The following is a 27,096-nucleotide window of genomic DNA, read 5'->3' as shown; positions in this document are numbered from 1 at the left end:
ATTTGCTCTCAATTCAACAGTCTAGGGAGCGATGCTGTTTCTATGACAACTGGGTCCTGCAGGACAAACTGTAGAAAGGATTTTCCTTTCAAAGGGGGTTCCAAGGAGAAGGGAGCACATGTTTAGCATAAAATTCAGCCCTCTGAAATCATTTTACTTGTTTATGATCCCATTATAAAGTAGGGAAAATTTACATTAGTCATCTGTTAAATCTACAAGAGGGTTGGCAGATTGTGAACACTCTTGTGAGGTAAAACATTCATGAAGCTGTGGAAGTAATATTTTTTACTTTTAATATATAATTACAAATTATACAATAATCTGTATAGTAACTATTTATACAATAGTCTGTATAAATGTCCCTAATTATTTATCATATTATAGAATTGGACACTATTAATATCAATATCATTTTGTTGAATATAAGGAACTGTTCACATTTAAATAATTAGTGATAGACTGACATATCAGCCAATTAATTAATTAACAAATGTTTTTTTAATTATTGAACACAATATTTTCAAATATTTAACCAAAATTCACATGTTGTCCATGTTGTATTGCAGCTGTTGTTTTAGGGTCTTTTTTAGGGTTTGGTTCTCATGTTCTTTGGACTGTGCAAAGTATCACTATGTTCATTACACTCATGAGGGAATTCATTAATTTAGCCAACTATTACCATTGCTGATGAGATAATCAAATATCAATTGGTTTTGTTCTAATAATAATAGGAAATAATGTGAATTCTTACAAGGCTTGAGTGTTGAATCATATTATTTTCTGAGGGAATAATAAAAAAAAATCCCACTGCCAAGTCTGGTGCTGGTGACGGTGTTGATTCTTACTCAGCAACTATCTTTGACACATGAATCAGAGCTTTATTCTGAACCCCTCCCTCATTAGGCCACTATGTCACAATTTCTGGAGCTTGTGATTGGCTGTTAGTGCCAAAGAAGAAGATGAGGGGCTGGGCCAAAGCATCCGGGCTGTCCAAAAAACTTGACCTATCAGGGTACAGCTGTTCCTTGATGACTTAGTGGGACTTGCCTGTCACCTCCCCGGGGGAACATTCGAGTGGAGGGAGGGGGCTATCATGAGTGAGACAGCTTAACTTGGAGGGCAAGGGGACGAAATCTGGGCACTGCAGGCACTGAGTTGGAAACCACTACAGAGTTGGAAATCCTGCAATTGAGTAATCACCTAAAGGATCCAGTGGTCATTTTTTTCCTTAGATGCCGAAGAACTGTGGGACCTGAGTCTGAGGGTGAAAAGCTGAGGCCAAATATTCCAAAAGGCAACAGGGGTAGTTGCTAATGCAATATGATCCTCTGGGACTCGCTCTAAAAATACCAACCAGCCAGGAGTACATGCACAAGCTCCATTCGTCTAATTGGACAAAGATTAAGCTTTTTGTTTTCTGATTCTCTAATTGGATGTCTCAAGGATGTGAGAAACATATTCCAAAACATTTATAATGCAGAAAACCTGTGGGAAATTTCTACGGTCCTGAAGGCCTTTCAGAAGGTCTTCTGTTAATGCAGGTAGAGATTTCCACCTTTTAATGAAGTCATTGGATATGTAAGTATTGCATTATCTGGCATCGATAACTTAGACCTGGAGTGGAGTCTTGCATTTGATAATGTCTGCTTGAATGTTTGGAATATGTTTACCATATCATAACACCAAATTATGAAAAGCTATTTTATTTTTGGGCAATTTAAAGATTAGAGATACGTTTTAATGTAAATTGAAGCTTTAAGCAGTCCAATAACGTGCAGCAGTCTGTAAAGAAGCTCTCAACTGCATCATGAGGAAGGCTGAGGTCCAGATGACCCTGAAGAAGGGTGCTGATGAAGAAGCAAGAGGAATGGTGCCTCCCAGCCTTTTGCATTTGGGTGAAGGTAACTACGAATGTAGCTAAGTATATTAACATTTAATGTTTCATTTTGAAAGGTCAGTGGCTTATTCAGTCTACCTACAGCCTTGTAGAAATGAATGGAACACCCCAACATAAGGACATTGTGCCCTATTACCAAGCTTGTGTAGCTCATTATCGAGTTTAGACTTCAGAGAAAAAAGGTGGAAGGCAAACGTTCTCACTCACCAAAATGTGATGCGTGATAATTTGCTAAAGGAGTAACACCCCTCAGATGTGTCTCACAAAATGGTGGATAATCCAATTATGATAAATACAGTGAAGTATTCACCCCTCCTTCTTCAGTCACTTTGTTTGTTTGGGGTTCCATGGTGGCAGTAACCTCAAGGATCTGTTTGGTGGCCGAGAGTGGAATGATGGGGGCAGCTGATGGCCTGAGACAAACTGCTCACCCGTCTTAATGTAGAGCTGCGAAATTTCCACCCCCAATGTTAGGGTGCTCTGTCTTCTTCTCTGAAGCTTTGAAGTAAGCACTTCGCCTTCTTACTCAAATGGGAAAGACAAGGTTTCATGTGTTCTTTTTCCAGTTACCTTTGGGGCCGAAATGTTGCAGAGGTTGTTTGCTTTCACAGTCTAAAATGTGTCTAATGGCGCTTTTCCACTGCATGGTACGGTACGGCTCACTTATGGCGCGTTTCCACTGCATGGTACGGTACGGCTCACTTTGGCTCGCTTTAAATGGTACCACCTCTGTTGAGGTTCCGAGCGTACCGTACCGATACTAAAATGTGACGTGAAAACACTGCAGATCACTGATTGGTGTCGTCAAACCGAGTGATGTCGTCATCTGCGCTTCGTTGTAAGAGTTCCCAGACTCTTTTGTTTTTTTTTAGCAGTATTTTGTTTTGCTGCCATCAGCCTCATTTTAAACATATTTCTCCCTCTTGCAGTTAAAAACATCAACACACCGAGAATCAAGAACACCATCCCCTCGATAGGCTCCATTGTTCCTGTGTTGTGCATTGAAATGTGGCGCATTTACGATGATGTCATGGCAGTAGAGGCGGCAACTATAACGATCAGTCCCACCCAGTTTGAAGCGGTACTAGCTGCAGTGGAAAAGCAACCGAGCTAAAAGCGAACCGAACCGTGCCGTACCGAGTCGAGTCGTACCACGCAGTGGAAAAGCCGAACCGTTCCGCGCCGAGTCGAACCGAGCCGTACCATGCAGTGGAAAAGCGCCATAATTGACCATGTCTTTACAAGGAATGTGTGGGAACATGTAAAACATAAACATGTAAAATGGGCTGGGCGATATAGCTAAAATGTTATCTCTATGCTTTTCGATGTATATACAGTACCATAGACTGTAAAAAAATATGGACGTAGTGTCCGTGACGTCACCCGTAGGTTTCTATAGACTGTTTTTGAAGCCTAAAGTGGGCGTGGCCGACCGTCGCCATCTTGGCACTGCGTCGCCATCTTGGCACTGCGTCGATCCCGAATTTATTTATTTTTACAGTCAGACAATGAACTGAGGTAATGTGACGGCTAACAAACAGCAGACAAACGGCTAATGATGACTAATGACCACAGCAGTGGGAATCCACCCGTCACTCTAAAGTGGACACCCTTAATTATGCAGAAATTTTAAGGCTTAATATAATTTAAACGGCTGAGTTATAAAAAAATTACAGTTGTCATGAAGGGAAAAATAAGCTATATAGACCAAAGCCACTTTTTGCACCAGGCTGTAAACATGTTTTTTTCTGCTGTAAAGTTGGCCATTTTAACATGGGGGAGATACAGATTTGACTCACTTCTGCATCCAGCCTCAAGCGGCCAGTCGATGAATTGCCGTTGAATTCACTTCCGTGTTGGTTTCAAGAGAGAGACAGGGAGGTTGCTGCTTGGTAACTTTGCAAACTTGTCGCTTTTCGGCGACAATCGCCGTTTTCTTGGTCAATTGGGTCATTTACGTGAATCGCGTAGAACCGGAGACTTTTTGTTTGGGGGGGGGGGGGGGGGGGGGGGGGGGTAATTTCGTTATTTCAAATGCAGGCGGGTTGCGCGTGGTGGGCGCGCTCATAATCCGCCGGCGCGACCACAACATTGTCCAACATCAAATGGCAAACGTAATGCAAGCGGAACGAAACTGCTTATCAGTTTGGACCAAAGCAGCGCGAGCCGATCTTGATCAAGCGACACTGTTACTACACAGCGCTGATAAGAGATCCAGTAAAGAAAGCGTTTGAATTCGCCACAGAAGTAATAACATCGCTGCGACTCCTGCGAGATCTAGTGAGAAACATTCAGATTTCTCCGTTATTAACGGATCAAACAGCACTGACGTGGAAACCAGGGCCCGTATCCCTAAAGATTCTGAGAATCCTCTCAGAGAGCTCCTAACTTAACCTAAAAATTCCTTGCCAGGAGTTTTAGCTTAGAAGTGATTCCAGAACATTTTCAGTGAACTCTGAGCAAGGAATGGATGGAAAATCCTATCTTAGTGAGGAGGTGTGGTTGACCCCCGTTTGCTAGGTATGAGTCATCATTTCAAAAGCCGTGATTGGTTGATCCTACAAGTTTGATGAAAATGAACTTTTGGTGATAATGAGCAAAGGATGTACCCTCAAATCAATAAACATAATTATACACTCTAATCTTATGCAGACTGTAATTGTAAATAATATTTCACATTCAAGAAAATATCTGGAAAATGAATAGTAAACTGTAGGGGTTATAGCCTAACATTAGAATCTAAAATATGTGAAAACTTAAGCTCATTACACCCTGTTCAAATAATGATTTGTGTCTTATTTGCTCATATTAATATCCTAGCTGGCATATTTTGTACTTTCACTCCCATATGGACCCCATTGAAAACAAGATGGCCTATCTCAAAGGGCTGTCCTTAATGAAGTAGAAATTGCAACGTTACAACTCAGTGTGGTCTTAACGAGGGTAACACGGCTCAGCTTTTATCAATGTCTGTGATTGCTGGCTGGTCTATTTATGAAGGCTTGTTAACAAATATCCTACAAACACATTTTGTGCAGCTGCTTAGGGGAACTCCTAAGCCACTAAAAGTCCTCTTCCCTGCTCTTAGCAGATCTCGCCTTAGGAGCCCTTTTAAGCGCTAGGAATCTTGAGGAATAGCTTTTATATTAACTGGGATTTTCGTGTCACTTTTAGGGGAAATTCTAAGAAAACGTCATGACTCTGAGAATTTTCTTAGAATTTGGCCGCTAGGAGCCACTTTTTGCACAAAAATTCTTTAGGGATACGGGCCCAGGAATAAACATTGTGGCATGAATGAACTATCCAGCGTCCACAGATCAGCAACATTCACCATGGATTTACCGTAGTAACACTCACTGCAACCATGTAAGTTTGGCAGGAATAGTAGGCTACAATGCCTTCAAGTAACATTAGGCCTACGTCGGTTTTATTTTGACAATGTTATGAATACAATTGCCTCAAATGTTAATCATTCTGAACTAAAATAAACCTTTGTTTATAACTACTACAATATTTTTTCCAAGGAGCTGTTTTGTTTTATATGCTCCTAAGAAGAGTCAATTATAGCTCCAGAATTGCTCAAAGTAAAAAAAATGTAATATTTTATGATGTTAGTTTTAATTAAAAAAAAAAGATAAAAAAAAAATTTAATCCAGGAAATTTCTCTGGTATTTCTTTCTTTTTGCTGTATCAAAAATGTACCAAACCGAACCGTGACACAAGTGTATCATATCGAACCGTGAATTTTGTGAACAGTTACACCCCTACTGTTTACACAACAGCTGATGCAAGAGTAAGTGTAACATAAAGCAATTTGGCAAACGTGTTAATCTCTTGTTGCATGGGATTAAACATGAAATTTCTGTTTAATAAAGCACTCAGAAATTTTGCATTTGTATGTCCCCCCCCCCCCCCCCCCCCCCCGTCATTTGCATTTGTATTTTATTTTGTCCTCATAAAGGAATATGTAGTATATTTTAGCTGTTTTTAGCATAAGTCATCTGTTGGTTTTAGATAAGTGAGCAATGAGAGGGGATTGTCCTTAGGTGTTTATATTTGGCTTTGTCTCTTTGTTATCCTTAACAGCACATAATTCTGACAGTATTATGGTTTCACCGATGCCACTAACATTTTCTCATTTGCACTCCATCAACAGCAATAGAGTTTAGGTGTTTTATTTAGCCAGGTCAAACTTTTACCCTTACTGTATTTGCAGCATGCTCTTAAAATGCTAAATTGATGTACATTTATTACATTCCATGTTAATGATTGGCACCTTGAGCATTATATGATCTTCTTTTGGGTATCGGATATTTTTTCAAGGGTGTGTTATGTCTAACTGGACCCAGTTTGGTTTGTGTAGTGCCAGGCTTTTCAGCCAAGGGTCTCTGGACCCTGGAGGTCCCTGAAGGTACTCCAGGGGGTCTGTGGAAAAGCTATTCTGTATAAGGCAAATAGAACTTTGAATTTTAGCAATGTTCAAAGTAATGAATAATCTGTTTGCTATGCATGTTAGATAATGTCCAGAATATGGTGTTACCAGAAAATCTAGCTTTTTACTGGCATGGCTGAGAATCTGGGGGTGTACATTTTGAAATATAAGGCAGTGGTTGTTCTCAATATGTCCGTTCTAATAGTCGCAAAAAAGATAATCATACAATCGTGCATAGCAAAATACATTTCTTTTAATAATTTTAATTTATGCATTTATAATAAAATCTCAATTGTTTCCTAATATGGCTATGTCATGCTAATTTGTATGATTGGCTAAAGCAGTTCTTAGTAATATACAGTACACTGCCCGGCCAAAAAAGGTCGCTGTTTGGATTTAAATGGGCAAATTCTTAAGAGCCTATGACTGGATCATTAATGTAGCGATTATTATATGTTTGACAACAGTTTTTCTAAACCTAACTGATGGAGTGTGTAGCTTTTCATTTCATTAAACAACCATAAAACACATCATTTTCCAGGGTGACAATGTGACAATGGCACCTCTGAGTCCAGACCTTAAATTCATGGAAAGTCTTGGGGATGTGTTGGAGTAGACTTTACAGAGTGCTTGACTCTTGCATTGTCAATGCAAGATCTTGACCAAAAATGTATGCATCTCTTGATGGAAATAAATGTTGTGATGTTTTTCCATCACAATGTTAGCATCCAGCACACTGTAAAGTCTCCTCCAGCACATCCCAAAGACTTTCAATTTAAGGTCTGGACTCAGAGGTGCCATGTGTGAAAATGATTCTTCATTCTTCCCAACCATTCTTTCACAATTTGAGCTTGATCAATCTTGACATTGTCATTCTGAAATATGGGCATGATGTGTCACACTCTATTAATTAGGGTTAGAATAACTGTTGTCAAATATATAACATATAGAAACATATCAATCCCTGCAATAATGATCCAATCATAGACTCTAGACAAGCATTTGCCTATTTAAATCTAAACAACAACTTATTTTTTTTGGCTGGGCAGTGTATTTCATTTTTATTTTTAGTGCATTTTTGTTAACATTTTGTATGCTACAAATGTTTAATGTCGAATAAACATGATGTCAAATCTGGGTCCTGAAGCAAAACCAGTTGAGACCCACTGATACAGAGTATGTGTCTGTGACGTCTGTAGTCATGATGCATGTGTCAATCCTCTGGACAACTTGTGGAGTTTACACCTGTCTTGTCACTCAGCTAAATGCCATGTCTTTCTCTTTTGCTTTTCCTTTACAATGTCTTTTTGTCCCCACCAACTACTCACTGTTATCCTCCCATTTAATCTATTTTAGATTTTTCTGAAGTCTGTATTGTTTTACTCTAATTCTTTGTGATTTTTGACTATTCCCATTCTATGTATCTCTCCTTTTTCTCTCTCGTTTTTATTTCTGCCTTTCTTACCTTACCCTATAGCGGTTGGGTGGGTGTTTGCAGGCTTTAATCTCTACTGACTTAAATTAGGAATTACCTCAAGCACATGACTTCACTGGAAGTCTGCACATGACTCGCTCCGTGTCAGTCTCACTCATATGTGCACACATCTACACACACACACACACACACACCGCATGGGTGTTTATCCACACTCTGAAGGACAGCAACAACTGCAGCTCGCTTATGGGAAGTCCCTAATTAGTAATTAAAAATAACCAGCATTTATTTAAAATAGAAACCTTTTGTAACATTATAAGTGTCTCTATTGTCACTTTTGTTCAACAGAAAATATCCTTGCTGAATAAGAGTATTAATTTCTTTAAAGGCCCACTAAAGTGCCTGCTTTGTATGATGCGTTGACGTAATTTCCACTGAAACAGGAAGCTAAGGCGGGACATATTAAATGGCTCCTCCCCTTTTTAAATAGCCAATAGCATTTAGTTTCCCTCACAGACTGCAAGTCGCATTTGACAGCACCATGGAAGCGAATCCGAGCGCTGATGAAACGTTGGGTTCAACAATAGAGGTGTGAATAAATTCTAGCCATTTCAATTTTAACCAACATACAGTTGGAAAACAGAATAAAACTCGAGTGTTTTGAGCAACCGAACACATCTCCCAACCCATATTCCGTGTCAACAACGGTCACTTTGGCCAGGTGGTATTTATAGCATAGGGGGCGGGACTCTTAAGATTCTAGAGAGCATTTGATTGGACAGAAGATGTGATGAGAAGTTGAAGTCCACAGTGATGTCATAAAAATCCGTGATCCATTTTAGCAGAAGTAATGGACTGTAAGTTTTGAATGCATATGCTGGAGAAGTGCCGTGATATGAACACATTGGGCAGGTATCAGTCCATTTCAGATATCTGGTATGATGGTTTGATTTATCATCACTGCGGTAGCGTCAATCCTACAGACTGGCTGTCATTATCTCAGTTTGATCGTGCCTGTGGAATGACGGCCACAGAAAGACAGGGACTCATGATAATGCTCCACCACATCGTGCTAGAATTGTCACAGCTCGAATTCAGGAAGTCGGAGTGCCTCATATGGTATGGCCAGCAATGTCCCCTGACCTGAACCCCATAGAGCACGTTTGGGATCAGCTGAAGCAGAGACTGGATGATCGTACCCCACCCCCACGTGACCTGGCAGAACTGCGTGCAGCACTTGTGGAGGAGTGGAACGCATTGCCTCAGGACAACATCATGAGGCTAGTGAGGAGCATGAGACGTCGCTGTCAAGCTGTCATTGCGGAAAATGGTGGAAACACCTGCTACTGACATTGTCAATTTTTGTTATTTGGGGCTACCCTTGTTATTGTCTACATTTTTGGGGTAATAAATATTACACTAATGAAAATGGTGTTTCTTCTCATTCATTATTAGTAATATCAAAGGATACTTTTACTTATTTAATTAAAATTCAGACCAAATAGGAATAGCACTCATGTAAATAACAATATCCCTAACTTGTGGTGAGTAGTGTATATTTCAATGTATTTGGAATATATGCCACATATATTTTTGACACTTTAAAATATATTTAAATATTTTTTTTTTCTGTATGGGTTTACCATAGTTTTCATAATCGCTATGAACCTACAATATCTGTTGGTTGCTTGGTGGCACCCGACCAGGGATCTCTGTGTTTCTGATGCGATTTTGTAGCATTTGCCAACTGATAAACCCCGTTGAGAATTGCTATTGTCCTTCTCTGTTTGTTAAAGCACTCTGTAAAGCTAAAAGGACTCCTAAGAGAGCAAACGGCACCCACAGGAACTAAACAATGGATTTGCACTAGTATATACTGCTCTTTGTAACTGCAGAGAAAGAGAGATGGGATCTGTGGGGATAAGGAAACAGGGAAAAATTAGAAATAAGAGTCATGAGCAGCAAAGGAGCAAGTGAAGTGGGCTTAGAGTCAGACAGAAGAGAGGAGAGGAACGCAGAAAATGGAGGCTAAGTGTTTTCAATGGCGTCAGCTGGAGGTGTCAGTCTCACATCATGGCTGCTTGACAAGTGCTTTTCACATTGAATGTGGAAAATATAACTCTGAAGCTAGAAATTTTTTGGACAAAAGTAAAAAAAAATGTAGATTATAAAATTAAACATTGAAATTGAAATTTATTTATAAGCCGGTATGGCTTCTGGGGAGTCCTTTTTTTACAGAATGGTATCTTTTTTTAAATTTGTAAATATGAACTTCTTGTGTTCTGTGAAATAAAAAAAAATATTTTTTTTTTTAGAATGTTATCATATCAATAATTATGGTATTAAAAACTGCAGCAAATCTACTGTATAAAATGGTATGATCAGCACAAAGCATTTAGTTGGTGTTTTGAGAATGAGTGCATGTCTCACAGGTTTTCCATGTCCACCAAAATGCTATAGAGTTTGATTGGACACATGTCCTCTGAATTCAACAAAATATGTGGGGAATTTGTCTCCTTTTTATAAGTTAATCTCTCTCTCTCTCTCTTTTTTTTTTTTTTTTTTTTTTGCTATCTGTGCATGATTAGGCTATATGGTTGGTTGCACTTTTATATTGTATAAAGTGTATTATCTGGTTAGTTGCAGTTGTTGTTTACACACAGTTGATTTCTTTTTGATTTCTTGATCAAAAGAAATCAAAAAGAAATTGTATTTGATAAGGTTGCCTGTCAGCGTTTGGGTACCCAATTGGGGCAGTCGTGGCCTAATGGTTAGAGAGTCAAACTGGTAACTCAAAGGTTACGGTTTCGAGTTCCCCCCCCCAGTTCTCTTGCATGGTTTATTGTGCTTTTAATAACTTTTTCAGGTATGTTTCAGTCTTTATTTTCTCCTTCACCCATGTTTCTTTATTGCTCTGACATGTTAATAACTAGGACTAGGACAATAAATCGATGCATCGCGATTCATAGATCGATTTTGAGAGAATGCATTGCGATTCTCTCGAATCGATTCTGATCTTAGTTTTAAACAGCAGATGGCGCTCTAGGCTAGTTTTTAACCACAAGCTCAAATGCTCACAAAGAGCGCTAGTGTGAGAGAGAATCGTGATGCATTCTGAAAATCTCAGAATCAATCCAGAATCATTTCGCGATTTGCGATGCATTGATTTCTTGCCCCAGCCCTATTAATAACTTTAAGCAGCCCTACACTCAGCAGATAGATTAACATACCATGGTATAAAATATATAGCAAAATCTCTGTTGTTTGAAACTGGTTGCACATTATATATTTGTCTGAAGTGCTCTCCCCAGACTTTGAGAAGCCCTGTTGTACCTAATATTTGCATTTGTGTCTTAGTGGGTATACAATTATGTCCATTAATATATTCCTTTTTCTCTTTTCTCTTTACAGTCCTTCCAGACTGTAACCTTAAAGGCTTGCCAGACTTTAGCTATGTGGCAAAGGAAGGAAGCACTGTTCGCCTTAATATCCCTATTATTGGTATACCTGCTCCAGCAGTCACATGGAAAAAGGGTGATGTTACTTTATCAGATAGTGGCAGAATCTCAGTTGAATCAACCGCAACAAACACGGTCTTGCTGATTCGTGATTGCCATAGAGTCGATGCTGGCAAATTCACTATCATTTTGAGAAACATTGCTGGAACAAAAGAATCAGCTATTGACATTAAAGTTGTTGGAAAGCCTGGAATCTGCACTGGTCCTATCAAATTTGATGATATCACAGCAGAGGCGATTACTGTAGAATGGGGCCCACCCAAAGATGATGGTGGATCAGAAGTTAGCAACTATATTTTGGAAAAGAGGCATTCTACTGATAACAAGTGGGTCACAGTTGCTTCTGCGATTCAGAAGAACTCTATGAGAGTTACAAGACTTCATGACGGAACAGAATACATCTTCAGAGTTTGTGCTGAAAATAAATATGGATTTGGAGAGTTCCTCAGATCTGATCCAGTGATTGCTAAACATCCATTTAGTAAGTATTTAACAGGAAAGCCCAAATATTTTTTATTTAATGAAATATGCTGGATATTTAAAAATATTTGTTTACATCAAATACACTTTTCCCTACAACAGATGCACCAGGGGCTTCAGCACCACCTGAGGTTGTGAGCATTCGTCATGAGTCTGCTATCCTAACATGGTCTGATCCAAAAGATACTGGAGGCTCTCCCATCACAGGTAAAACATTTCTTTACTACAGTTATTCATTTATTTATTTAACTTTTACTTCTAATATTGCTTATAGGATATTACGTGGAATTCAAAGATAGAAATAGCGTAATGTGGAAGAGAGCCAGCAAGACACCTTTGAGAGTGAAAGAATGCAGAGTGACCGGTTTGGTTGAAGGCCTGGAATATGAATTTAGGGTAATAGCTATGAATATAGCAGGACTTGGAAAGCCAAGCAAAACAACTGAATCACTTGTTGCTCTTGATCCTATTGGTGAGTCTCAGTGTACTCTCTTTTTACTTTTCCTACTTCTATTTGTGCTGTTTATAAGGAAGAGAGCACAAAATGATTTTTGTTATTACTATTGTCTCTTTCTATAGATCCACCTGGCAAACCTGATGTGATCAATGTCACAAGAAACAGTGTAACACTTATTTGGACTGCACCCAAGTATGACGGGGGCCACAAATTGACTGGCTATATTGTTGAGAAATTAGAGCATCCTGGAAAGACATGGATGAAGGCTAACCATGTGAATGTCCAAAGCTGTGCATACACTGTTACAGACCTACAGGAAGGCTGTACTTGTGAATTCAGAATAAGGGCTAAAAATGCAGCTGGAGCTATCAGTGCTCCCTCAGAGACAACTGAGCCTCTTATCTGCAAAAATGAATATGGTAAGTTACTGTATATTGTCAGGTTTTAATGAATTTGCTTAACCAAACCCCTCCATAAACATACCAATGTTTATAATCATTAACTAACTTTTTACAGAACCGCCAACTATCACAATTGACCCTGAAATGAAGGATGGAGTGACTGTGAGGGCTGGAGAAACAATTATCATCACAGCATCAAGCATTCTTGGCAAACCACCTCCTACAGCTGTGTGGTCTAAGGGTGGAAGAGAATTCAAGTCCTCAGATATTGTCAAAATCACAAGCACTCCCACATCTTCAACTTTGTCTATCAAGTATGCCAGCCGAAAGAACACTGGAGAGTACACCATTAGTGCAAGCAATCCATTTGGTATCAAAGAAGAAAAAGTTAAAGTGAAAATCCTAGATGTGCCTGGACCTCCAGGTCCTATTGAAGCCAGCAGTGTCTCTGCTGAAAAATGCACATTGACATGGTTGCCACCAGAAGAAGATGGTGGCTGCTGTATCAAATCATATATATTAGAAAAGAGAGAAACCAGCCGCCTACTCTGGACAAAGCTTGCTGAAAATGTTATGGATTGCCGCTATGTTGCCAGCAAGCTGATAAAGAGAAATGAATACATATTCCGTGTTTCAGCAGTCAATCAGTATGGCACTGGGGATGCGACACAGTCTGGACCAGTTAAAATGGTTGATAGCTTTGGTAATCCCAACTTCAATTTTTACTGCATTTTTTTGTTTCAGTCTATATATATATATATATATATATATTTATTATTGTTTTTTCAACTTCTTCACTTTTTTTGCAGGACCCCCCGGGCCACCATCAAAACCAGAAATTGATAATGTCAGTAGAAATGCTGTAACAATTTCCTGGAAGAGACCAACCATAGATAGGGGAAGTGACATTCAAGGCTATAGTGTTGAGAGAAAAGAGAGAAGAGGAATGAGATGGGTTAGAGCTTCAAAGAAGTCAATTTCTGATCTACGTTATAAGGTCTCAGGCCTGTCAGAGGGAATTGAATATGAATTCCGTGTCACTGCAGAGAATAAGGCTGGTTTTGGCGAGCCCAGTGAGCCATCACAACCTGTAATGACAAAGGATATTGCATGTAAGATGATAATTGTTGTTTTTTTAATTACACATTTCCAGACATTTTTTCTTGTTCATTTTTGTTCCAAAGAATTTTGATTATTTGTCATTATCATTTAATAATTTTTCAGATCCACCAGGGCCTCCATCCAACCCACGAATTACTGACACCACCAAAACAACAGCAACATTTAACTGGGGTAGACCCTTCTATGATGGTGGTCTTGATGTTACAGGATACTTTGTTGAACATAAAAAAGAAGGAGATGATGATTGGGTCCAAGATACAACTACTCCCTTGAGAATAACTGAATTTGTAGTTTCAAGTCTACAATCAGGAGGAAAATATCACTTCAGAGTCAGAGCACAGAACTCAGAAGGACTTGGAGAACCCTCTGAAGTTGAGCAAGTTATTGAACTGGTGGATCGAGAGGAGTTTCCTGACTTTGAACTTGATGCAGAGCTGAGAAAAACACTTGTTGTGAAGTCAGGTGCTTCAATCCGCATATTTGTGCCAATCAAGGGCCGGCCATCTCCAGAAGTAACATGGCATATGGAAGACATACCTCTTAAAGGCCGTGCTCATATTGACACTACTGAATCATACACTCTAGTAGTCATCCCTGAGTGTACAAGATATGATGCTGGGAAATATGTCCTAACATTAGAAAATGTTGCTGGAAAGAAGACTGGATTTGTCAATGTTCGTGTTGTGGACACCCCAGGGCCTCCAGTAAATTTGAAACCAAGGGAAATCACAAAGCATAGCATTACTTTACAATGGGAGATTCCAATTATTGATGGTGGTTCAAAGATCACAAATTATATTATTGAAAAGCGGGAGGCAACACGAAAGGCTTACTCAACCATAACTGCAAACTGGCAGAAATGCTCGTACAAAATTCCAGATTTGGAAGAGGGCGCAGAATATTACTTCAGAATTTTAGCTGAGAATGAAATGGGTATTGGTGAACCAGCAGAGACACCTGAACCAATAAGAGCTTCTCAGGCTCCTTCTGCACCAGATAATCTGATTATTTCTGATGTTTCCAAAGACACAGCAACTCTTGCATGGACAAAACCAAAATATGATGGTGGTAGTCGAATAACTGGCTATGTGATAGAGGCTCAGCTGAAAGATTCTGATCAGTGGACCCATGTGACAACAATAAAAGCTTTGGACTACACTGCAACAGAATTGTTGGAAAATGCAGAATATGTGTTCCGCATCTTTGCTGTAAACGTGTCAGGCAGGAGTGAGCCTCGTGAAAGTCGACCAGTTGTAATTAAGGAGCAAACCACAGCTCCAGAATTTGACCTCAGAGGTATACATCAGAAGATTGTGGTAGCTAAAGCAGGTGATAATCTTCAAGTTGAGATCCCTGTTCTGGGTCGCCCAAGACCACTTGTTGTATGGACGAAAGAAGATCAGGAACTTAAACAAACACAGAGAATAAACGTTGAAAATACTGCAACTTCTACTATTCTTAACATTAATGAAATTAAGAGAAAAGATGGAGGACAGTATTCAATGACTGGAAAGAACATTTTAGGTACTCTGACTGAAATTATTACTGTTCAAGTACATGATATTCCAGGACCTCCAACTGGACCAATAAAAGTGGATGACGTTTCTTGTGACTATGTTCTAATATCATGGGAAGCTCCAGAAAATGATGGAGGAGTTCCTATTAATAAATACATTGTTGAGATGCGTGAGACCACTGGTACATCCTGGGTGGAACTAGCAGCAACTGTTATCCGCACAACATTCAAAGCTGCACGCCTTACAACTGGCATTGAATATCAATTCCGTGTTAAGGCTCAGAACAGATATGGTGTTGGACCCTACATAACATCACAACCGGTGGTGGCTGCTTATCCATTTGATGTACCAGGACAGCCAGGAATTCCACAAATAGTTGCCTTCACCAAGGATTCAATGACAATCAGCTGGAATGAACCCTCTTCAGATGGAGGTAGCCCGATTTTAGGATACCGTATTGAGAGGAAAGAGAAGAACAGCATACTTTGGCAGAGGATCAGCAAAGCTCCAGTCGTTGGCAATATGTTTAAATCACCAGGTCTGATGGATGGTATTGCATATGAATTCCGTGTTATTGCAGAAAATCTGGCTGGTCTCAGCAAAGCAAGCAAGCCATCTGAGATGACATATGCACTTGATCCCATAGACTCCCCAAGTCAACCAGTGGCCCTTAACATTACCAGTCATGAAGTTACTCTTCAGTGGACAAAGCCAGAGGGTGATGGTGGTTTCTCAATAACTGGATATACAGTCGAGAAAAAAGAACTTCCTAATGGTCGCTGGCTCAAAGCCAACTTCAGCAACATTCTTGAAACAAACTTTACTGTGAGTGGTCTCACAGAAGATGCTTCTTATGAATTCCGTGTATTAGCAAGGAACTCAGCTGGAGCGGTTAGTAAACCATCTAAATCTTCAGAGGTCATTGTCTGCAGAGATGACATTGAAGAGCCGAAGATTGATGCTGATGCAAGTTTCAGTAGTGGTGTGGTAGTGAAAGCAGGTGATGTCTTCAAGCTAGATGCACATGTTACAGGTCGCCCAATTCCATCCTTGGTTTGGACTAAAGATGGCAAGGAGCTTGAAGATACTGGAAAACTAGAGATCAAAACATCAGATTTCTATACTTGCTTGATTAACAAAGATTCTTTACGTAGAGATGGTGGTGCATACACTCTAACTGCTAGCAATCCGGGAGGATTTGCCAAATTTGTCTTCAATGTTAAAGTTCTTGACAGACCTGGCCCACCTGAGGGACCACTGCATGTAACAGACATGACAACAGAGAAATGTATTCTGTCATGGCTGCCACCACTTCATGATGGAGGAGGAAAGATTGAATATTACATCATTCAAAGACGTGAAACAAGTAGACTAACATGGACAAATGTAGCCACAGATTTACAAGTTAACCGCTATAAGGTTACCAAATTGCTGAAAGGAAATGAATATATCTTCAGAGTCATGGCTGTGAACAAGTATGGAGTAGGGGAACCTCTTGAATCTGAGCCTGCTGTTGCCACTAACCCATATGTGCCTTCTGATCCTCCACAGCCACCAGAAGTAACTTCTATCACAAAAGATTCAATGGTGGTTTGTTGGGGACATCCTGAACATAATGGTGGAAGTAATATAAATACCTATATCATTGAGAGGAGAGATAAAACCGGTCTTCGTTGGGTAAAATGCAATAAAAGGACTGTTACTGATCTGCGCCTCAAAGTGTCAGGACTAACACCTGGACATGAGTATGAATACAGAATCTTAGCTGAAAATGCTGCTGGCTTAAGTGCACCAAGCCCTTCAAGTCCATTTTACAAAGCATGTGACAAAATATTCCAACCTGGACCCCCTGGAAATCCTAGGGTTTTGGATACAACAAAGTCATCCATTACTCTTGCTTGGAATAAACCAGTTTATGATGGTGGCTCAGATATCACAGGTTATATTGTTGAAACATGCCAGCCAGAGGAAAATGAGTGGACAATTGTCACTCCAAAGGCAGGTCTAACAGCAACATCGTTCACCATAACAAACCTTATTGAAAACCAAGAATACAAGATCAACATTTCAGCTCTTAACTGTGAAGGTGTTGGAGAACCAGCCTCTGTCCCTGGTTCACCTAAAGCAGAAGACAGACTCCTTCCACCTGAAGTTGAGCTTGACTCAGTCCTCCGCAAAGTAGTGAACATCAGAGCATGCAGTACCTTAAGATTATTTGTGCCAATTAAAGGAAGACCTGTTCCTGAAGTCAGATGGTCAAGGGAGAATGGTGAACCCCTTGATAGAGCATCCATTGATATTACATCATCCTTCACCACACTGCTTATTGAGAATGTAAACAGATTTGATGGTGGAAAGTACATGCTAACAGTGGAAAACAGTTCAGGAGCTAAAACAGCATTTGTTAATGTCAGAGTTCTTGACACTCCTGGTGCACCTCAAAACCTTACAATCAAAGAAATAACAAAAGATTCTGCTTCACTCATTTGGGATCCTCCAGTCATTGATGGTGGATCAAGAATCAGGCATTATATTGTTGAAAAACGTGAATCAACAAGAAAAGCATATTCCATTGTTAATGCCTCTTGTCCCAAAACAAGTTGGAGAATTGGAGGCTTACAAGAGGGAAGCTTGTATTTCTTCAGAATTTTAGCTGAAAATGAGTATGGTGTTGGTCTTCCAGTAGAGACCATGGAAGCTATAAAAATCTCTGAGAAGCCTCTTCCTCCTGGAAAAGTGACTCTAAAAGAAGTAACTGGCAACAGTGTAACACTTTCTTGGGAGAAGCCGGACAGTGATGGAGGAAGCAGAATTATTGGTTATATTATCGAGATGCAAACGAAAAACAGTGAAAAATGGACCCAAGTAATGACTGTTAAAGTAACAGAGGCAGTTGTTGTTGGCTTAATACAAGGTGAAGAATACTCCTTCCGTATTTCAGCAACCAATGAAAAGGGAACCAGTGATCCACGTCCACTTAATGTCCCTGTGGTTGCTATGGATGTTGTTATTGCTCCTGCCTTCAAACTTGTATTCAGCACATACAGTGTTCTGGCAGGTGATGATCTGAAAATTGATGTGCCATATGTTGCCCAGCCCAAGGCAGCAGTTACCTGGCAAAAAGATGGCATTGCTTTGAAAGAAACAACAAGAGTAAATGCTGAAGTAGCAGAGACACACCTTTACCTTGTGGTAAAAGAGGCAACACGGGATGATGTGGGCAAATATACTATTAAACTGACAAACTCAGCTGGTGAAGCTACAGCAGACATCAATGTTATTGTACTTGATAAACCTGGACCACCAACTGGCCCAATCAAAATAGATGAGGTAACTGCAGACAGTGTTACATTATCATGGGAGCCTCCAGAGTATGAAGGAGGCTGTAGTATTAATAACTACATTGTTGAAAAGCGAGACACATCCACCACAAATTGGCAGATTGTTTCTGCAACAGTTGCGAGAACAACAACTAAAGCTGCAAGATTAAAGACTGGCTGTGAATATCAATTCAGGATTGCTGCTGAAAATCGATATGGAAAGAGTTCCGTTCTTCTCTCTGCGCCTATTGTTGCACAATATCCCTTTGAGATTCCAAATCCAACAGGAACTCCCACTGTTCAGTCTGCTACTAAAGAAAGCATGGTTATTGTGTGGAACAAACCCAGTAGTGATGGTGGAAGCAAGATTTTGGGATATCATATTGAGTTTAAGGAAAGAAACAGCTTGCTGTGGGTGAAACAAAACAAAACAATCATTCCAGACACAAGATTCAAGATAGGTGGCCTTGAAGAAGGCATTGAATATGAATTTAGAGTTTATGCTGAGAATATAGTTGGGCTAAGCAAAGCAAGCAAAGTATCAGAAATCCAGGTGGCTAGAGATCCATGTGATCCTCCAGGCAAACCTGAAGCAGTTATCGTCACAATAAGCTCTTTAACACTCAGGTGGACACCACCACACTTTGATGGCGGCAGCAAGATCACTGGATATGTCGTTGAGAAGAAAGAATTGCCTAATGGCCACTGGATGAAAGCCTCTTTTGCTAATATCATTGAGACAGAATTTGTCGTCAGTGGTTTAGTAGAGGAGCAGCAGTATGAGTTCCGTGTCATTGCAAGAAATGCTGCTGGCGTGTCTAGCGCTCCATCAGACAGCACTGGTGCAATCACAGCAAAGGATGAAGTTGATCCACCCAAAATTGACTTGGATGCTAAATATTCACAAACTATTGTTGTTAATGCTGGTGAATCATTCAAAGTAGATGCAGGGATACTTGGCAAACCCATTCCTTCAGTTCATTGGATAAAAGCTGGCGAAGAACTTACAAATACTGCAAGATTTGAGATCAAGAATACTGACTTCACAACTACTCTTAATGTGAAGGAGGCTATCCGTGTTGATGGAGGCCAGTATACCTTACTACTGAAAAATGTTGGTGGAGAGAAATCAGTTAGCGTCAATGTCAAGGTTCTGGACAGACCTGGACCTCCAGAAGGCCCAATCTCAATCTATGGGGTTACCAGTGAAAAGTGCTGCATTTCCTGGAAAACTCCATTGCATGATGGAGGTGCGGAGGTGTCTCATTACATAGTGGAAAGACGAGAGACCAGCCGATTAGTTTGGACTGTTGTGGAATCTAAGGTACAAACCCTCAATCTTAAAATTTCAAAACTCCTTCCTGGAAATGAGTATATTTTCAGAGTGATACCTGTAAATAAATATGGAATTGGTGAGCCTTTGGAATCTGATCCAGTGATTGCAGCAAATCCGTTTGTGCCACCTGATTCACCAAGTAATGTTGAAGTGTCAAATATAACAAAGGATTCCATGGTTATTACATGGGATAGACCCACTAATGATGGTGGTAACGCAATTACAAGATATATAGTTGAAAAGAGAGACAAAGAGGGCGTTAGGTGGACAAGATGCAACAAACGTGTAGTGAGTGAACTACGCTTTAGAGTAACAGGTCTTCTTGAAAACCGAAGTTATGAATTCCGTGTGTCTGCTGAGAATGCAGCTGGGGCTGGTAAACCAAGTACACCCACAGTGTACTTCAAGGCAGTGGATCCAGTCTTCAAGCCCGGTCCACCAAACAACCCTAAGGTAATTGATGTCTCAAGAGCATCTGTTATCCTGCATTGGGGCAAGCCAATTTATGATGGTGGATGTGAGATTCAAAGTTACATTGTTGAGGCCTATGAAGTCACTTCTGATGAATGGATGAAGTGTACACCCCCCTCAGGAATAACAGAGACAAGATTTGAGGTTAAAAAACTCCTTGAAAAGCATGAGTATAAATTCAGAATCTGTGCCATCAATAAGATTGGCGTGGGAGAAACTGCTGATATCCCTGGATCCATTATCATAGAGGATAAACATGAAGCACCAGATATTGATCTTGATGCTGACCTGAGAAAGATGATCACTGTCAGGTCTGGAGGCTCTCTTAGATTGTTTGTTCCTATCCATGGACGGCCAACCCCTGAAGTCAAGTGGGGAAAGGCTGAAGGTGAAATCAATGAGGCAGCTCAGATTGATATTACAAGCAGTTTCACTTCACTCGTAATTGAAAATGTTAATAGATTTGACAGTGGAAAATACACTTTAACTCTGGAAAATGCCATTGGAACAAAATCTGCATTTATTAGTGTCAGAGTATTAGATACTCCTGATGCACCTGCAAACTTCTGTGTGAAGGAAATAACAAAAAATTCCGTCACTCTTACCTGGGAGCCACCTTTGTTGGATGGTGGAGCTAAAATAAAAAACTACATTGTTGAAAAACGAGAGAGTACAAGAAAGGTGTTCTCAGCTGTTACTTCCTGCAACAAGATGACATGGAAAATTGAACCACTCCAAGAGGGGAGCATCTATTTCTTCAGAGTTCTTGCTGAAAACGAACACGGAATTGGATTGCCTGCAGAGACTCTAGAACCTCTGAAAATCTCAGAGGTGCCACAAACTCCTGGTAAAGTTTCTGTTGTGGATGTAACACGGAAGAGTGTTTCTCTTAAATGGGAAAAACCAGAGAATGATGGGGGCAGCAGAATTACTCATTATGAAATTGAAATGCAAGCAAAAGATCAAGATAAATGGTCTCTTTGTGCTCAAGTAAAATCCCTTGACACTGTTGTAACTAATTTAGCCCAAGGTGTGGAGTACCATTTTAGAGTCATTGCTGTTAATGATAAAGGAAAGAGCGATCCCAGACTCCTTGCAAATCCTGTTGTTGCAAAGGACCTCACTATTGAGCCCTCAGTGAGAACAAAACTTAGTACATACAATGTACAGGTTGGGCAAGATTTGAAAATTGAAGCACGAATTGCTGGTCATCCAAAACCAACAATTACATGGTCCAAAGATGGTTCAGCTCTGAAACAGACCACAAGAGTAAATGTTGCTGACACTTCACATCATACCACTCTTACGATCAAAGATGCAACAAGAGAAGATGGTGGTATGTATAACATTGCTGTGGCTAATGTAATTGGACAAAAGGAAGCCACTTTTGAAATAATCATACTTGAAAAACCTGGCCCACCAACAGGCCCAGTCAGGATTGATGAAGTGAGTGCAGAGAGCATTACACTGTCTTGGGACCCACCAACATACACTGGAGGCTGTCAGATTTCAAATTATATTGTCCAAAAGAGAGACACCACCACCACAAACTGGGTAGTTGTTTCTGCCACAGTAGCAAGGACGACACTTAAAGTTTGTAATTTAAAAACTGGATCTGAATACCAGTTTAGGATCTTTGCTGAGAATAGATATGGTAAAAGCTATGGCATTGATTCAGATCCTGTTCTTGCCCAGTATCCTTTCAAAGAGCCTGGGCCTCCAGGAACTCCATTTGTGTCTGTATTCACAAAAGAGTCTATGGTAGTTGAATGGCACAAACCAGTCTCAGATGGTGGAAGTGCTATTCTAGGATATCATCTTGAGAGAAAAGAGAAAAATAGTATTCTTTGGACAAAGATCAATAAAACACTCATTCAAGACACCAGATTCAAAACATCCTCGTTGGAAGAGGGCATTGAATATGAGTTCAGAGTCTATGCTGAAAACATAGTTGGAATTGGAATGTGCAGCAAAATCTCTGAGGGTTGTGTGGCACGTGACCCATGTGACCCACCAGGCACCCCTGTGCCAGTGATTGTGACAAGGCACTCAGTGAAACTTAGATGGACACCACCAGAATTTGATGGAGGTAGCCTTGTCACTGGATATGTTGTGGAGAAACGAGACCTGCCAGAGGGCCGTTGGATGAAAGCTAGTTTTGCTAACATTCTTGAAACTGAATTTACAGTCACAGGCCTGACAGAAGACTACAAATATGATTTCAGAGTCATTGCCAGAAATGGAGCTGGATCGGTCAGTAGGCCCTCTGGGAGCACAGGCTCAATTACAGCAAAGGATGAATTTGAACCACCAACCTATGAGGTTGCCTCAGAATATTGCCAGATTTTGACCGTGAATGCTGGAGACACATTTACCCTGGAAGCATTCGTTCTAGGAAAGCCAATTCCAACAATGCAGTGGTTTAAGGGCGATGTGGAAGTCGAGAATTCTGCAAGAGCTGAGATCAAGAACACTGACTTCAAAGCAATTCTTGTCGTCAAAGATGCCATTCGAATTGATGGAGGACAATACACATTGCACCTCGCTAATGTGGCTGGAACGAAGTCTGTCTCCTTCAATGTAAAGGTGCTAGATAGACCTGGACCCCCTGAAGGTCCTTTGAACATTTCTGGTGTAACATGTGAGAAGTGTTTGTTGTCATGGCTACCTCCAAGACATGATGGTGGCAGTAGCATTTCTCACTATATCATACAGAAAAGAGAAACAAGTCGTCTTGCTTGGACTGTAGTTTCAGGTGATTGTGGAGCAACAGTGTTTAAAGTTACCAAGCTTTTAAAAGGAAATGAATACATATTCCGTGTCATGGCTGTCAACAAGTATGGAGATGGTGAACCACTTGAATCTGCTCCAGTGATTATGAGAAATCCTTTTGTTTTACCTGGGCCACCTAAAGACCTAGAAATAACAAATATATCAAGGGACTCTATGACGGTATGTTGGACTCGTCCTGAGACTGATGGTGGAAGTGAGATTGTTGGTTACATCATAGAGAAGAGAGACAGAGCTGGAGTCCGGTGGACAAAATGTAACAAACGCAGGGTCACAGACTTACGTTTCAGAGTCACAGGCTTAACAGAGGATCATGAATATGAATTCAGGTTATCTGCAGAAAATGCTGCTGGAGTTGGACAACCAAGTCCACCAACTGTTTATTACAAAGCCTGTGATCCAACATTTAAGCCTGGCCCACCAACTAATGTACACCTTGTTGACACTACAAAGAATTCAATTACAGTTGCATGGAGTAGACCAATATATGATGGTGGCTTAGACATCCAGGGCTATGTTGTTGAGATATGTAAAGTTGATGAAGAAGAATGGACCACATGTACTCCACCCTCTGGATTTAGTGATACTAAATTTACAATTACTAAACTCACTGAACACCAAGAATACAAAGTTCACATATGTGCCCTAAATAAACTGGGTGTTGGTGAACCAGTGGCCATCCAAGGAACTGTCAAACCAGTGGATAAGATGGATGCACCTGAAATTGAGCTTGACTCTGAGTTGAGAAAAGGTATTGTTGTGCGTGCTGGAGGTTCTATGAGAATTAACATACCATTCAAAGGATGCCCCATTCCTGAGATAAACTGGACCAAGGATGAGGGATATTTACCAGATAAAGCCCAATTAGAAAAGGGACCAGATTACACTCAGTTATCAATTGATGTATGTGACAGAAATGATGCTGGAAAATACATTCTGACTTTGGTAAATAGTGCTGGCACTAAATCAGCATTTGTGTCAGTAAAAGTACTTGATACACCAGGTGCTCCACAGAGCCTTGTTGTGAAAGATATAACAAGAAATTATGCCACCCTGATTTGGCAACCACCACTTATTGATGGTGGTTCCAAAATAAAAAATTACATCATTGACAAGAGGGAATCAAATAGACAAGGATTTGTAAACATTACTACTAAGTGCTCCAAGACCAGCTTCCGAGTTGGTGATCTGACAGAGGGTGGTATTTATTACTTCAGAATCATGGCAGAAAATGAATTTGGAATTGGTCTGCCTGTAGAAACAGACGAATCTGTGAAGACAGCTGATCCTCCTCTATCTGTTGGCAAGGTAACTTTGACTGATTTGACAAAAACCACAGCATCACTTTCCTGGGATAAACCAGATCATGATGGTGGTAGTAGAATCTTGGGTTATTATATTGAAATGCAGCCAAAAGGATCAGAGGAATGGACAGTTGCTGCAGTCACCAAAACATGTGAGGGTATGGTGACCGGACTTAGTTCAGGACAAGAGTACCTCTTCAGAGTTTTAGCTTACAACGAGAAAGGAAAAAGTGACCCAAAGCCATTAGCTGCTCCGGTCATTGCAATGATGTAACTATTGAACCATTCATCAAAATACTTTCCAACACATAGTGTTCAAGCTGGTGAAGATCTCAAAGTGGAAATACCATTTAAAGCTCGTCCAACTCCAAAGATTGCATGGATGAAAGATAGACAACCTCTGAAAGAAACAACTAGATTAAATGTCTCAAGCATGGCAACATCAACAGTTCTTAAAATTAAAGAAGCAAATAGAGAGGACTCTGGAAAGTACACAATCACAGCCACAAATAATTTAGGTACGGTCACAGAGGAAGTTGGGATAATCATTCTTAACCCTCTGGGGTCTGAGTTGTTTTCTGGCCCTGGAGGTGTTCTGACATGCTCTGACATTTGTGCTTATTTCTGTTACTTGTGACATTTTCATGGCTAAAGTCTGATTACACTGTATTCAGCACAAACTCTGCTACAATAATATGTCAGCAGCATGTATGTAAAAGTTTGTAGTTTTGAGATAATGATATTTATGCGTGGTTTGTGAAAATACAAAACAAAATTGTCACTGAAATAAGGCCATGAAACCCCTACTGATTATTTCTTCACAAGACTTTTGAAAATTGTATCACGTAGCCTAGAATATTTGCTCCAAAACTATGTGAAAATCACCCTGACTGCTCATTCAGAGAAGACAATATATTGATTTAAAAATTGTAAGACGTGTTTTGTGTGAGAAAGCTTTATGCGGGAGGCGTGATCACATCATTAATATGTAAGGCTTTTCACACCTGAGAAAGACAAAGACCCTCCCTAATGGCCCTATTAGGAGCCATCAGGCCCTGTCATTCTGAGCAACCTTGCACAAAGAATGAGGAGATTTAAAAAAGAATGGCTTTTTGATTGTTTGGATTTATTTACAACACAACATAATCCAAAGATACATGACAAAAAGCACACTATTGAAAACAATGATCCAAAGACAGAGACCTTTGTGCCATTCCTAAAAACATTGTACATACCTTTCATTTCCAAGGTGTTTGATTTTCACTTTACCATGTTCATATACAGAGACTCATGTGAATGTTGAAGTCAGCAGGACTCAGTTGCATCTGGGCCCTGAAAGAAAAAAAAAAGTGAACATACTGATATCAAGATTTCTATAGGCCTGCATGATTTTGGGAATACATTTTAGATTTTTCAGGTTAAAATTGCTTTTTAAAATTCACAGAATACACACACACACAAATGTTTCCAACAATATATAATATAATGAACACCAGGTTTGTTGTGCCTTGTAAGCATAGGCTATGCGCAGTGCTGCATGAAATAATAATAACAATAACCTATAGCAGCCTATAAATCTTCCAAAAGATTTCAGTAACAACTACGCTAGAGAAAAATATATTGATTATCATATGTTACTTCAAATGTTTCCATTCGTTATGATGATATGAAATGAGATAATAGTAAAAACATGAAGCCTAATGTTTGGTGCGTTTTGCTTTTCAAACGCGCTCACGCTCCAAAATATGATACATTCAAATGCACAGCATGCTCCAAAATATGAAACATTATGGTTACCATATTATACATATCTACGTTTGAGCAGATATCCACAAACACAGTAACAGTAAACACGGGTCTAAATATTATAATATTCACCATATATCTAGCAACAGTTGACTAAACTTCACAACTGCAATGTGAAGTTTATGCAACAATAACATAAACTAATAAGTAAGAATTTTTTACCTTACATCTTTCTTGTCTTCAAATCGCGTTCTTCTTCTTCTGAGGTAAATCCAATGTAAGCTCACAGCGCGTCTTTCAAACTCGACGAAAAGCAGAGACTTGTGAAGGTTTTTGGTGCTTTGTTTTTGAGGTAATGAGCGCGTTCACGTTCCATGTGGAGATTTGCACGTGAATCTCTTTTGCGCGCGTGGGCGTGGTCAAATTAAAAATAATGAGCAAGCGTTTGAGATACTGGACATCTTGTTGGTTTTATACAAATTACTTAAACAGAGAATATTTGTTTTCAGTTTGAATCCGATCATTTAAAAAGTACACACTTAAATGTTTATAAAGGTATATGGCTCATAAATGTGTGACAAGTATTCGCTGAGTTTTGTTTCAGTTTATAGACGTGCTCAAGAAAAAAAAGTTCACCGCGACGGGGAGGCAGAAAGCACACCCTGTTTATTTTCTTTATTTTACAAAAGCACAATGTTTTGATTTGATTGTAAGTGGACACATACAAAAGTAGAAATATCACAGATTCTTTTTTCATATTTCTTTTTTCTGTATGACCATAAATGACTGAGAAATTTAAGTTTATTGTGCTACTTTGTGAAGAAAATCCAGCAAAACGCGCAGGCGCGTTTGTCGACCCCAGAGGGTTAA

At 39.9% G+C, this 27,096-nt stretch overlaps 1 protein-coding gene across 2 annotated transcripts; it reads left to right on the top strand.

The window, feature by feature from the left end:
- Nucleotides 1–1,072: 1,072 nt before the first annotated feature.
- Nucleotides 1,073–26,173, top strand: LOC307163894 (titin-like). 2 transcript variants are annotated; one of them, XM_079880204.1, is made up of 9 exons: nucleotides 1,073–1,541; nucleotides 1,779–1,901; nucleotides 11,176–11,763; nucleotides 11,865–11,969; nucleotides 12,037–12,234; nucleotides 12,342–12,638; nucleotides 12,736–13,323; nucleotides 13,430–13,732; nucleotides 13,845–26,173. In XM_079880204.1, exons 2-9 carry the CDS (start codon nucleotides 1,808–1,810, stop codon nucleotides 24,752–24,754), a joined length of 13,083 nt encoding a protein of 4,360 aa, XP_079736330.1. In that variant the 5' UTR covers nucleotides 1,073–1,541; nucleotides 1,779–1,807; the 3' UTR covers nucleotides 24,755–26,173. The 2 variants fall into 2 exon arrangements, with proteins under 2 accessions (XP_079736330.1, XP_079736329.1); XM_079880203.1 differs by having other exon boundaries at nucleotides 1,077–1,901.
- Nucleotides 26,174–27,096: the final 923 nt, after the last annotated feature.

This window comes from Squalius cephalus, assembly GCF_949319135.1.
Source record: "Squalius cephalus genome assembly, chromosome: 9".
Taxonomy (NCBI): domain Eukaryota; kingdom Metazoa; phylum Chordata; class Actinopteri; order Cypriniformes; family Leuciscidae; genus Squalius; species Squalius cephalus.
This window is presented reverse-complemented; position numbering and strand designations above follow the sequence as displayed.

Excerpts from the sequence above, each read along its gene's own strand:
- LOC307163894 (XM_079880204.1), top strand. The coding sequence starts at position 1,808 with ATGAGGAAGGCTGAGGTCCAGATGACCCTGAAGAAGGGTGCTGATGAA. Across the intron at positions 1,902-11,175 it reads CCTTTTGCATTTGGGTGAAG|TCCTTCCAGACTGTAACCTT; the intron begins GTAACTACGAAT and ends TTCTCTTTACAG. Across the intron at positions 11,764-11,864 it reads GATTGCTAAACATCCATTTA|ATGCACCAGGGGCTTCAGCA; the intron begins GTAAGTATTTAA and ends TCCCTACAACAG.